At 39.0% G+C, this 13,494-nt stretch overlaps 1 protein-coding gene across 8 annotated transcripts in view; it reads right to left on the bottom strand.

Annotated features, from left to right (window-relative positions):
* Positions 1-13,494, bottom strand: part of Birc6 (baculoviral IAP repeat containing 6) — a 212,273-nt gene that overhangs the window by 165,438 nt on the left and 33,341 nt on the right. For all 8 annotated transcript variants that reach the window (XR_011372505.1, XM_070025332.1, XM_070025333.1 and 5 more), the window contains exons 6-9: positions 12,183-12,265; positions 6,243-6,465; positions 6,003-6,163; positions 2,643-2,701 (exon numbers count right to left, since the gene is read on the bottom strand). Coding sequence is in view for 7 of the 8 variants with exons in the window: in XM_070025332.1 (XP_069881433.1) it covers positions 2,643-2,701; positions 6,003-6,163; positions 6,243-6,465; positions 12,183-12,265 (526 nt within the window). In the remaining variant the exon portion in view is untranslated. The remainder of the gene's footprint in view (positions 1-2,642; positions 2,702-6,002; positions 6,164-6,242; positions 6,466-12,182; positions 12,266-13,494) is intronic.

Raw genomic sequence — 13,494 nt, 5'->3', positions numbered from 1 at the left:
CTTTTTCTTATGCTGTACTAAGTCTTGAACTCAAAGACCTTTAGCTTTTCCATTCAAAGCTAGCCCTCTACAACTCAGGCCATATCTCCAATTTCGAGTTTTTTGGAGTTAACTGGAGGTAAGAATCTTATGAACTTGACTGTCTAGGCTAGCTTCAAACCACAATCCTAAGATCTCAGTCTCCTAACTGGCTAGAATAATAGACATGAGACACCGGTGTCCTGCTAAAACTATCTTTAAATGCAATCAATTATTTTTCTAAAACTAATTATGTATTTGTACATGACATTTTCTGGTGCCAATTCAGTTTCTTTTCATTGCTAATAACTTCAAAACTGAGAGTTAACTCAAAATGTTAATCCAGTCTTTTTTTATATTAGCTTTAAAGGTTGCATGACAATTCAGAATTTAGAGAACATTTACTATTAATAATAATTATAGTTATCTGATAACTACTATATAAAATCAGTCTTTTCTAAAGAGATAATATTATATGTCCTTAACATGCTCATGACATTTAGCTATGTATTCAAAATATTAAACCTTGTTGGGGGAGCAGTGTACTGAGGTTTGTTTGCTAGACAGGAACTCTATCACTAGAGTGAAGACCCTCAGCCTTATTGTTTTAAATATTGAGATAGGGTCTCACATTTTTCCCAGGATATCTGTAATAAAATCACCCTATTTATGCTTCCCAGTGTAGCTGGGGTGACTGAAAGGCTCTACCATGCCAGTTTTTTCTGTTGAGATGATGTCTTAGTAGCTTTTTGTCTCAGCTGGTCTGAAAGCATAATCATCCCAACCTCAGCCTTCATATCTGGGATAACAAGTAAATGCAGCTTTTGAGAATCTTGCCAACTTTTTATCTAGGTTGGCCTAGAACCAAAATACTCTAATCTCCAACTCCTAATTAGGCTGAATTAGAGAAGTGAACTGCTGGTATCCAGCCCTTACACCAACATTTTAGTGAGTAGGACAGGAGGGGAAAAACTGGGAGAGAGCAAGGAAAGGGTTGACATTGTCCAAAAAAGAAATATAATCTTCCCCTAACTTATGTAACTGTAACCACCCTCTATACAGTATCTTTGTGTGTGTGTGTGTGTGGTGTGTGGTGTGTGTGTGTGTGTGTCCCCGTCTGTCTGTCTTTCTGTCGTGGGGCCTGAACGCTGGGTGTGTGTGTGTGTGTGTGTGTGTGTGTGTGTGTGTGTGTGTGTGTGTGTGTGTGTGTGTGTGTGTCTTTCTGTCGTGGGGCCTGAACGCTGTGTGTGTGTGTGTGTGTGTGTGTGTGTGTGTGTGTGTGTGTGTGTGTGTGTGTGTGTGTGTGTGTGTGTGTGTGTGTGTGTGTGTGTGTGTGTGTGTGTGTGTGTGTGTGTGTGTGTGTGTGTGTGTGTGTGTGTGTGTGTGTGTGTGTGTGTGTGTGTGTGTGTGTGTGTGTGTGTGTCCCCGTCTGTCTGTCTTTCTGTCGTGGGGCCTGAACGCTGGGCCTGGGCGTTGTCCCTGAGCTCTTCAGCTCAAGGCTAGTGCTCTACCACTTCCGCCACAGTGCTACAGTGCTTTCTTTTCCTGCTTATGTGGTGCTGTGGAATCGAACTCAAGTCCTCATTCATGAGGGGCAAGCACTCTACCACTGAGCCAACCTCCCAGCCCTATAACAATTTTTTAAAGCTTTTTGAAAGGCTACATCTGATATGGCACCTAATGTTTTATGTGTTTACATAGTACCTAGAACCTTGAATAATTCTATATGAATAAAACTATTTTACATATTAGAAAATAAAATCATTTCTATAGAAAGTAACACTTTAATTCTTATAAAAACCATTTTGCAGACTAGGAAAGTGGCTCAGTGGTAGCGTGCTTGTCTCATATGCATGAGGCCCTGGGTTCGATTCCTCAGCACCACATAAACAGGAAAGGCCAGAAGTGACCCTGTGGCTCAAGACGTAGAGTGCTAGCCTTGAGCTGAAGAGTTGAGGGACAGAGCCCAGGCCCAGGGTTCATGCCCCACAACCTACCAAAAAAAAAAAAAAAAATTGCAATGCATTATTAGCCTTCCATACAAAATAACATTAAATTTTGAAGCACTATAAGCCAGGCACAGTAGTGTTTATCTGTAATGCAAGCAATAAGGTGGAAGATGAAGAATCTTGAGTTATAAGGCAGCCTGGGAGACATAAATGCCCAGATAAGCCCGTCTCAAAACACAATGAACCAGGTTCCTTTGACTTCATATTTCATAAAAAGACATTTACTTTATATCATGTCTGATTTTACACTTTCAAATTTAATCTCTATTCAGCTGTTTGATTTCAATTAAGATGTTATGCTTATTTAACAGACTGTACTTTGCAAATAAAATACATATAACTTTAATTCCTGAATATGTTAGAGATTTGATATAACTATCAGTTTAATTCCGTTAGCTTAAATAAAAACTATTTAAAATAGAAATTATTTAAAATTTATTATGTAAAACTGTTATTTACTACTGATTCAAGATCTGATATATATTTCAGTTTTCTTGTTTAACACTGAAAATTTTAAGTCTTAACTAAGAAATTTAGAATTATATGGCATTTAGCTTTACCTAAAACTGTACAAATCCAAAGATTTTAAGAATATACTAAGATTTTTTTACATACCTGTCACAGAATCTGATCTGGAATGCTCCTCACTGTCTGAATCCTCCAGCAAATCATCACTTAAAAGATAAAGTAAAAATAATTATAACTTTAAAAGAAATACATATCAGGCACACAGAATGTAGGTTAACAGTAGAGCAATTAAAAGATCAGTTTCAGGCAAGTTTCACTGGCTCAGACCTATAAACCTAGCTACTCAGTAAGTAGAGACCTAGAGGAACAGGTTTGAAGCCAACCCAGTTAGAAAAGTACAGGAGACCCTATCTCTATAGTGGAGGTATGGCTCAAGCAGTAGAACACCAGCCAACCAACCAAGGAAGCACTCAAGAGACTCTGAGTTCAAACCCCAACACTGGCATAAAAAAGAAAACTTTGAGAACAGGGAACTGGTGGCTCATGCCTGTAATCCTACCTACTGAAGAAGCTGAGATCTGAAGATCAATGTTTGAAGCCAGCCTGGGCAGAAAAAGTCCAAGGGACTAATATCCAATTAATCATCAAATATATTTTTATTAAATTTTATTATTATTATTATGAAGGTGACATACAGAGGAGTTACTGTTTCATAAAGCAAGTAATGAGTATATTGCGGGGGGGAAGGCAATGTTACCGCTTCCCTTCACTTCAGTTTTTCCTTCCCATCCTTGCCCCACAAACAAGTTGTATAGTTCATTTTCAACATAGTGTCCAGTGAGTACCACTGCTGCATCTCTTCATCCTTTGTCCCTCCATTTCTGTGTCTTCTCTTAACCTCCCCAAAGACTGAACCACTGAAGTTCTCCATAGTTGTGATACCTGGTTGAATGGTGTGACTTATCCAGATCTGTTTTCATGATAGCACTGTGGTTGGGACTGAGTTTTTAAGGTCCTGCAAGCTTTAAAGCTTGAGGAACAGAAGATTTAAGGTAAGAGTTCTAGTCATATTTATGCTTATTTACTAATTACAAATGGCCTATTCAAAGGATGAAACAGTACAGAAAAACAATCAACAGTACAGATATGCTAAAGACTCTTAACTTGGATTATGAAATGGTGAAATGACAACAGCAGATCCTGACTGGGATCCTTCTTAGGAGATATAGACATGTATATACATATCTCTGTGTGTGTGTTTATGTGTGTATATGTGTGTGTGTGTGTGTGTGTGTGTGTGTGTGTCCCTGAGTTCAAGGCTAGCACTCTTGCACTCTACCACCTGAGGCACAGTGCCACTTCTGGCTTTTTCTGTGATTAACTGGAGATAAGAGACTCCCAGACTCGTGTGTGTGTGTGTGTGTGTGTGTGTGTGTGTGTGTGTGTGTGTGTGTGTGTGTGTGTGTGTGTGTGTGTGTGTGTGTGTGTGTGTGTGTGTGTGTGTGTGTGTGTGTGTGTGTGTGTGTGTGTGTGTGTGTGTGTGTGTGTGTGTGTGTGTGTGTGTGTGTGTGTGTGTGTGTGTGTGTGTGTGTGTGTGTGTCCCCGTCCCTGAGTTCAAGGCTAGCACTCTTGCACTCTACCACCTGAGGCACAGTGCCACTTCTGGCTTTTTCTGTGATTAACTGGAGATAAGAGACTCCCAGACTTTCCTGCCCAGACTGGCTTTGAACCATGATTCTCAGATCACAGTAGCTAAGACTACAGGCATCAGCTACCAACTAACTTTTATGATTTTTGTTCAGACAATGCTGTTGTTATGACAGTAAGTTTTTCATTTCTTTTTGGCTCTTTAGTTTTTGTCAGCACTTTATGAAGAAAACACCCATACAGTTTTTGGAAAAAGAGAAAAATGCCCTCGTTTGTAAAGACAAAAAAATCTATTTCTTTCACCTTCTTTTTTGCAGTTTTTCAAAATTTAGATGGTATTAATAATCACTGTAGTTGTTATACGGTTATTCTATATATTTATGTTCTAGAAGCGTATCAGTGTGTTTGTAGTGGTACAACTTCTCCATGCGCAATGTTTGTAGAAAACGTAATTTCTTTCTTTTGCATGTGCATGAGTGCATGCAAGCATGAGCGTGTACATGCATGAGTGCCTGCTGATCCTGGAGCTTGAGCTCAGGGCATGGGCACTGTCCCTAAACATTTCTGCCCAAGTCTAGGCTCTAGGACTTGAGCTATACATCAACTCCACTTCCAGCTAAGTCTTCCCTGCCCAGGCTACCTTGGAACATAATCCTCAAACCACCTACATGGTTATAATTACAGGTATGAGCCACCAGCAACTAGCTAGAAAACAGAACTTCTATTCTCATGGACCTGACTGCATTGAAATGTATTGTTTTATACTTTTTCATGAATCATCCTCTTTTTCAATGCCAAACCACTGTTGAGGAAGTATCAATAATATCCATGAATTCCTATCAAATTTATGAGCTTTATCTATACTCAAGACACTAGAGATTCTTTTTAATATTGTTGAGTTTCCTGGTCCTTTTTCTTATTAAGACACTTAAAAAATATTCTTTTGGGGCTAGGAAAATGGCTCAGTGCTAGAGTGCTTGCCTTATATATATGAGCCCCTGGGTTCGATTCCTCAGCACCACATAAGCAGAAAAGGCCAGAAATGGCACTGAGGCTCAAGTGGTAGAGCACTAGCCTTGAGCTGAAGGGCTGAGGAGCACTGTCCAAGCCCTGAGTTCAGGCCCCACAACTGACAAAAATAAAAAATATTATTTTCAAGCCAGGCACCAGTGGCTCACACCTGTAATCCTAACTACTAAGAAGGCTGAAATTTGAGGATCATGATTCAAAGCCAGCCCAGGCAGGAAAGTCCCTGAGACTCTTATCTCCAATTAATCACCAGAAAACCAGAAGTAGTACAACTTGAAAAAAAATTAGAAACTTGTCAGGAGTTAAAAATACAGAAGAGCAATTTTACTAAAATGTTTTCACAATGACTGTATACCAATTCACTGCTGACTAATGTTATATAGTTCTAAATAATTAAGTCTTCTTTCCTCATTTAAGGTCATTTCCCTATTAGCAGTGCAATTTACTCCCATTATTTAAGCTATAATAAAAAGGGGAACTTAAAATCATTCAGTTCAATGCCTACATGGAAAAATTTAGGCTTTTTTTTTTTTTGGGGGGGGACACCTTAGGAATGAAACCCAGGGCCAAAAATGTGTTAAGCATACACATATTCTTAGATGATTACTCATCCTTAGATGACAACTTCCAAATAGCATAAACTAAAACCGATAATAATGCATATTTTATAGATTATGGAGTTTCTGAATGAAAATCACAAATCTTTCAGGTTTCTAACACAACATTTATTTTCTAATCTCTTAAAATAGAAAATTTTTTCTATCTATTTAAACAAAACAATGAGAACATAAAATGTTGAGAAATAAATGTTATTAAAAAGTAATTACATACCTATCTCCTTCCAGTTTTGGAATATCTGAGCAACTAGAGGAATCTTCCAGCCATGCCAAAGTTGGTCTCCTTGAATCAACTCCTGAGCTTGGTTCTCCTGATAGAATAAGCTGTTGTACAATTGCTGGATCATAAGCATTGATTTCAAACTTTAAGTGGACCTAAACAAAAGAAAATCCTATGTTCAAAACTAATTTTCTTTTCCAATTACAAATGTGTTACTTCAAAATGAAAACCTACCTTCATAAGTTTGGAAACATCCCAGATGCAGATCTTTCCTCGTTTAGTTGCAGCAGCTAGAAAATGAGGACAACTCCCAGATCCAAAGCAGGATATCCTGTCAGTTCCATCTGTACACGGAAACTGTGCAGGACTTGTTGCAAGAGTGACTGACAGTGGTACGTTCTGTGTGTGCTCACCTTTCACAAACGGACAGTTTGGGGAATGTCTCTCATGTTCAGACCTTTATGCAGATTCAAAAAAGATAACTTAACAATAGCAAAATTAAATTTGTTCATTAAAACAAAACTCCAGGCTCTTGCTCTTATATAAATAACAAGTAACAGAACTACTAAAACTCTCAATCGAGGCTCAAGGAGTAGCTTGATGGTCCAAACCACAGCACAGCCTGTAACCTTGAATAACTACTGTATTGTTTGTAATTCCCTACGCTAATAGCAAGTACTATAAATGGCAATTCATACCACAAAGTTTAGTAAATATCTTTTAAAAGAGAGAGAGAAATCTCAGCTGGAGAAAACAGCTAGAAGAATCATTCAAGTGGTATAGCAGTTGACTATGAAGTACAAGTTCCTGAGTTCAAATTCCACTACTGTCCCCTACCCTCCAAAATATAAAAAGACACGTGTGAATGCCTTATGCTATAATTCTAGCTACTCAAGAGGGTGAGATCTGAGGATTGCAGTTCCAAGCCATTACTAGCAGGTAAGCCTGTAGGGCATTCCTATCTTCAATTAACCACCAAAAAGCCGTAAGTGGAGCCCATGGTTCAAGTGATAGAATACTAACTTAAGCACAACAGCTCAAGGACAGTGTCCAGTACCTGAGATTCAAGCCCCAGGATGGCCCTTCCTTTTTTTTTTTTTTTTTTTTATATATGAAAATACTGTAATGAAACCTATTGAAATGGTTGTTGTAGAAATAGAAATACTAGAGTAAACGAGAGTGATAGGAGAGATTGATTGGAATACATTGTATACATGCATTAATATCCCACACAGTTTAATTAATGTATGTTAATACAATTTTTTTTAAATACCTTACATATACACTATTGGCAGAACTTAACTAACAAGTGAAAGGCACTGTTTGATCACCACTACAAGCAAACAAAAACTCCATGTCTTGGGGCTGGGAAAGTGGCTCAGTGGTAGAGTGCTTGCCTTGCATGCCTGAGGCCCTGGGTTCGATTCCTCAGCACCACATAAGATAAAAGAAAAAAGCCGGAAGTAGCGCTGTGGCTCAAGTGGTAGAGTGCTAGCCTTGAGCTGAAGAGCTGAAGGACAGCGCCCAGGCCCAGAGTACAGGCCTCACAACTGGACCCAAAAAAAAAAACAAAAAACAAAAAAACTCCATGTCTTATAGATTAATACCTCAGTGGACATGATCACACACACCTATAATGCCCACATTCAGGAGTTTCAAGCAGGAGGAAAGTGAGTGAAGGCAAAATTCCATTTAAATACTTGAAGTTCAAGGCCAGCCTATGCTACAACAGGCAGACCCAGTCTCTAAAAATCACACACACCCATTTCGACAACTTTATCTTTTATGTCTTTTTATAATTTTTTGTAATTTTATAATCTTTTTTTAATTTCAAGGCATCATTTGAAATGTCAGAATTCTACCAAAACAAAATGACCTCGTTTTTCTTATCCCTGGCAAAGGAAGATAGAAGAAAATTACTCATGACACATCCCTAACATGTGCATGTTTTCGTTTTACACTGCACCTACAATGTACTTTATTTACAAGATAAATTATATCCCAGGGCCTGGGCTAAGTCCCTGTGCCTCTCTGTGCTCAAGGCTAACACTCTACCACTTAAGCCACAGTGCCACTTGCAGCTTTTTCTATTTATGTGTGCTAAGGAATCAAACCCAGGGCCTTCATGCATACTAGGCAAGCACTCCACCACTAAGCCATATTCCCAGTCCCTCATCTACCTTTTCATATTCCACTGTCAAGCACACATTTGAGACAGCATCACCTCAGGCAAAATCTTAGTTTATTTTCCTCCTTTCCACATTTTCCTACTGCCTGGAGTTTAACTTGGTGATAACTGACTCATGGACTTTCCAGCTGGGACTGGCCTCAATTGTAATCCTCAGATCTCAATCTACTGAATAGTTAGAATTTAAGGTAGGGGTGACTCAACACTGCCCTGAGTTTTAACTTTTCAAAACCGATTTACACTGGATGCCAGTGGCTCATGCCTGTAAACCTAGCTACTCAGGAAACTGAGATCTGCGACTGCAGTTTGAAGCCAACCCAGGCAGAAAAATCCCTGTGAGACTCTTATTTCCAATTAACCACTCAAGTATTAGAAGTGGCTCTGTGGCTCAAGTGGTGGAGTGCTAGCCTTGAGCACAGAGGTTTAGGGACAGAACCCAGGTTCTGAATTCAAGCCCCACAGCCGAAAAAATTTTGTTTATGGAAGTTATTCATAACCAGTAACCATTGTTTTAACATATACATTTCTTTTTTTTTTTTTCTAACATACACATTTCTAAGCCGGGTACTGGTGGCTCATATCTGTAATCCTAGCTACTCAGAAGGCTGAGATCTGATGATTGTGGTTCAAAGCCAGCCCAGGCAGGAAAGTCCAAGAGACTCTTATCTCCAATAAACCACTAGAAAACCGGAAGTGGTTCTGTGGCTCAAAGTGACAGAGCATTCACCTTAAGCTGAAGAGCTCAGGAACAGTGCCCAAGCCCAGAGTTCAAGCCCCACAACCGACAAAAAAATAAAAAAATAAATATATATATACATTTCTAAAATATTTAATAAGTTTATAAATACGAACATAAGACTATATTATATTTTATATACATATATAATTATAAAAATACATGAGGTTTGGGGGCTGAGGTGTAGCTCAGAAGCAAAGCACTTGCCTAGCAAGTGCAACATCCTGGGTTCTATCCCCAGTACCAAAAAAGAAAAGACAAAAATAAAATTAAAAAACAAATGAAGTTGGTTTTTTTGTTTTTTTTTTTTTGGGGGGGGGGTCCAGTCGTGGGGCCTGAACTCTGGGCCTGGGCACTGTCCCTCAGCTCTTCAGCTCAACGCTAGTGCTCTACCACTTGAGCCACAGAGCCACTTCGGGCTTTTTTCTTTTTGCTTATGTGGTGCTGAGGAATCGAACCCAGGGCCTCAGGCGTGCAAGGCAAGCGCTCTACCACTGGGCTACCTTCCCAGGCCCAAAATACATGAAGTTTTAAAAAAAAACTTTTTTTTGGCCTGAACTCAAGGCCTGGTCACTGTCCCTGAGCCACTTTTGCTCAAGGCTAGTTCTCTACCACTTGAGGCACAACACCACTTCTGGCTTTTTCTGAGTAGTTTATTGGAGATAAGAGTCTCATGGACTTTGCTGCCCAGACTGGCATCAAACTGCAATCCTCAGATCTCAGCCTTCAGAGTAGCTAGGATTACAGGCATGAGCCATCAGCGCCAGGCTATCTACCATTTTTTAATACAGATTAAATAATGTTTTGAGAATCGATATGGGAAAATAAAAAAATCTATATTAAAATTGTGTGTGTGTGTGTGTGTGTGTGTGAATGTGTGTGTGTGTGTGTGTGTGTGTGTGTGTGTGTGTGTGTGTGTGTGTGTGTGTGTGTGTGTGTGTGTGTGTGTAAAATAGAAACGAAGATACCCTGGCTTGCTTCTGTAGAGAAAGACTACATTTACCAACTAAAAACTTAACCCAAATTGGAAATTGTTTCATATTCAACTCCCAATCTGTAAATAAATGCAAAACGAGTATTACACATATTAATTACTTTCAAATGTAAATATGGACTCCATACGTAAACTGCAATAGCATTTTGTCATTTGTGTACTGGTTTTTGTGTATGTGGTGGGGGATAATTTAGGGATTCAAAAGAAGGCTTCACAGGCTGGGAAGGTGGCTCAGTGGTAAAGTGCTTGCCTTGCATGCATGGGGTCCTGGGTTTGATTCCTCAGAACCACATAAGCAGAAAAGGCCGGAAGTGGCGCTGTGGCTCAAGTGGTAGAGCGCTAGCCTTGAGCTGAAGAGCTGAGGGACAGCGCCCAGGCCCAGAGTTCAGGCCCCACGACTGACAGAAAAAAAAACAAGGCTTCACAATGGCAAGTGTTCTACCGCTTGGTGCTGGTACCTCCAGACTTGCAATATGTTTAGTAGTTTCACCTCAGCCATAAACTGATATGCATTCAGACTTTGAACTAATTTTCCTACAGAATAAGTGGTATATCTTAAAAACAAAACTTAGTTTTATCACTTATTACCCACATTCCCTTTAGCAAATTTTATTTGTTCATTTATAAATAATTCCTATATTTAACTTCACAAACTATTGAAAAATATTATTAGTTCCCTTTATAAAAGTGAGATTAAAAGTAGTACTTACTTAAGATAATGTGAGGATGAAATGAATTAAAAACAAATTCAGTGCTGGGAACCAATGGCTTAAGCCTGTACATAAACCTAATTACTCAGGAGGCTGAGATTTGAGAATAACAGTTCAAAGCCAGCCCAGGCAGTTAAGTCCATTAGACTCTTAACCCCAATTAACGACTAAAAAGCCAGTAGTGGAGCTGTGGCTCAAATGGTAAAGTGCAAACCATGAACACCAAAGCTCAGGGATGGCACACATACCCAGCTCAAGCCCCAAGACCTGTACCACAAATTAATTAATTAACTAATTAATAGTAGCTAGTATATAGTATTACATAAATATTTGCTATTATTTTTAGCATTCCTATTCAGATATCAGAGTAACTATCTGTAGAAATTCCATCTTAATATATAATATCTAATGTCTAACCAGGCTCTAAAATTTCATGCACTACAATGCCAAGACCTAAAATTACTTCAAAATAAGGATGTGTAGAGTAAGTACCTTGTCTGTGACAGTCTTTTCTCAATGAACCAGGAAGATTCAACTGCTGACGTTAATCATGCTACTTAATTTAGCTTAGTCTTCTAGCTTTTGATCAGAGGTTACTTTTCTATTATTCTTTGACACTTCTCTCGTGTAGATTTTTTTGGGGGGAAGGGAGGGAGGGAGTCCTAGGGCTTGAACTCTGGACCTGGGCAATGCCCCTGAGCTTCTTGTAATCAAGGCTGGTGCTCTACTACTTGAACCACAGCACTACTTGTGGCTTTTTCTGTGATTTTTTGGTGGTAAGAGTTTCACAGACTTTCCTGCCCAGGCTGGCTTCAAACCACAATCCAAAGATCTCAGCCTCCTGAGTAGCTGGGATTACAAGAGTAAGCCACAGGTGCCCAGCTTCCCATATAGATTTTGGAAACTATGAACCACAGAGACACTGTATGTCAACAGATATGACAAGAGTGTAGAAAGGCCCACTTCATTCTCTTAGAACAATGAAAAAAATACCTAAAATGTGTAAAAAGGCCAGGAGTGAAGGCACATGCTTATCAACCCAGCACTTGAGAAGCTGAGGCAGGAGGAATTCAAGGCAAGCAATGTGCTCTGTAATGAATTGAAGGCCAAAGTGTACAAGACAGCAAAACACTGGCTCAAAATAACAAGGAAACAATCAAGGTTACTATATCAAAACCAAAAAAGTGAAGAGCACCTGCCTAGCAAGCATGACGTCCTGAGTTCAAATGCTGGTCTCACTAAATAAGGAGAAAAAAAAAAGGCCGGTGTCAGTGGCTCACGCCTGTAATCCTAGCTATTCAAGAGGCTGAGATCTAAAGATCATGGTTCAAAGCCAGCTCAGACTTATCTCCAATAAACCACTAGAAAACCAGAAATGGTGCTGTGGCTCAAGTAGTAGAGCACTCACCTTGAGCTGAAGGGCACAGGGACAATACCCAAGCCCAGAGTTCAAGCCCCACAACCAACAAAAAAAAAGTAAAGCAGTACTTAGAAGCACATTTGTAGGATTAGGTTGGTGTATTATGCCCAGAAACTCAAGACTCACCAAGGTTCATCAGTAGGTTCCCAACAAACGAGACATACACTACAGGTGAAACACATGGCTCTATCATCTCCAGATGAGGCAGGCTGTAAAATTTTTGAGAGACATAAGTTAATCATCATTAAAGTAGCTTATTAATAAAAACTTTTCTTTAAAGCTTTTAATTTAAAATACTATACTAAAGAAAATAAAGTTAGGCTGTACTGGTATTTAATATGGATTTTTTAATAAATTTATACCTATTGACAAGTGTTCAAAAATACCAGGTTTTAAAACAGTAAAGAAAAAAATATCAAGTGTTGATAGCAAAACATGGAACTCAAATATATCTGAAAACTAATTTTTTTGGGGGGGAGGGCAGTACTGGAGTTGAATTCAGGGCCTCATGTATTTCATTTGCAAGGCAGGTCCTTTACTACTTGAGTCATACCCTCAACCATTCTCTTTATTTTTAAAGGGGTCTTGTGTTTTTGCAAGGGGCCAGCCTCTGATGGTAATTCTCCTACCTATGCCTCCTAACAAGTGGGATTACAGAAGCATACCACCATACCTGGCTTGCTGGCTAACTTTTTGCCTGGACTGGCTTGAAACCATGATCCTCACAACTTCTACCTCCCAAGTAGATGGGATTATAGAAAGGCACCACCATGCTGAGTAAAAATATTAATATATTTGACCACTTAGTTCTATAGAGGAAATTTATTACACATTTTAGAAGACTAAGAATAATCAGCACCAATATAGGAAGGAGATTCTGGTAATGTTATGATTTGGTATCTTTGCAGAGATGGACTATAATGAACACTACTCAAGAGAAAAAATAACAAGACCACTAAACAGAGGCTCTTTTAGGACATGAAAACAAATTGGATGAAGAAAGTAAGCTGTTAGGAAGAATGATGACACTGAATTCTTGATCTAGAGAAGCAATCTCAGTAATTCTAAAATTAGACAGTCTCCAACAAACATGATTAAACAGAAATCTGACAAATCTGGAAGAAAATATATATAGCTATTTTCTTTGATTCTTTAAGAATGGTAAGTCAGTGTTAACCTGGTCTATTATAAGCAAGTGAAGTCTATTCATTAAACCTGGCTAAAATCCATTTTTCTTATGCTCAACAATTTAGTTCAGTGAAGTTTTCTTTTCAACTTTTTTTTGTTGGTCATGGGGCTTGAACTCAGGACCTGGATGCTGTCCCTTAGCTTTTATGCGTAAGGATAGTGCTCTATCACTTTGAGCCATAGTGCTACTTCCAGTTTTCTGGTGGAAAATTGGAGATAAGAGTCTCACGGACTTTCCAGCCCAGGCTGG

This window comes from Dipodomys merriami, unplaced genomic scaffold (genome assembly GCF_024711535.1).
Source record: "Dipodomys merriami isolate MVZ:Mamm:240054 unplaced genomic scaffold, mDipMer1.0.p SCAF_17, whole genome shotgun sequence".
Lineage (NCBI taxonomy): Eukaryota > Metazoa > Chordata > Mammalia > Rodentia > Heteromyidae > Dipodomys > Dipodomys merriami.
Note: the sequence above shows the minus strand (reverse complement) of the source record. Positions and strands in the feature narration are given on the sequence as shown.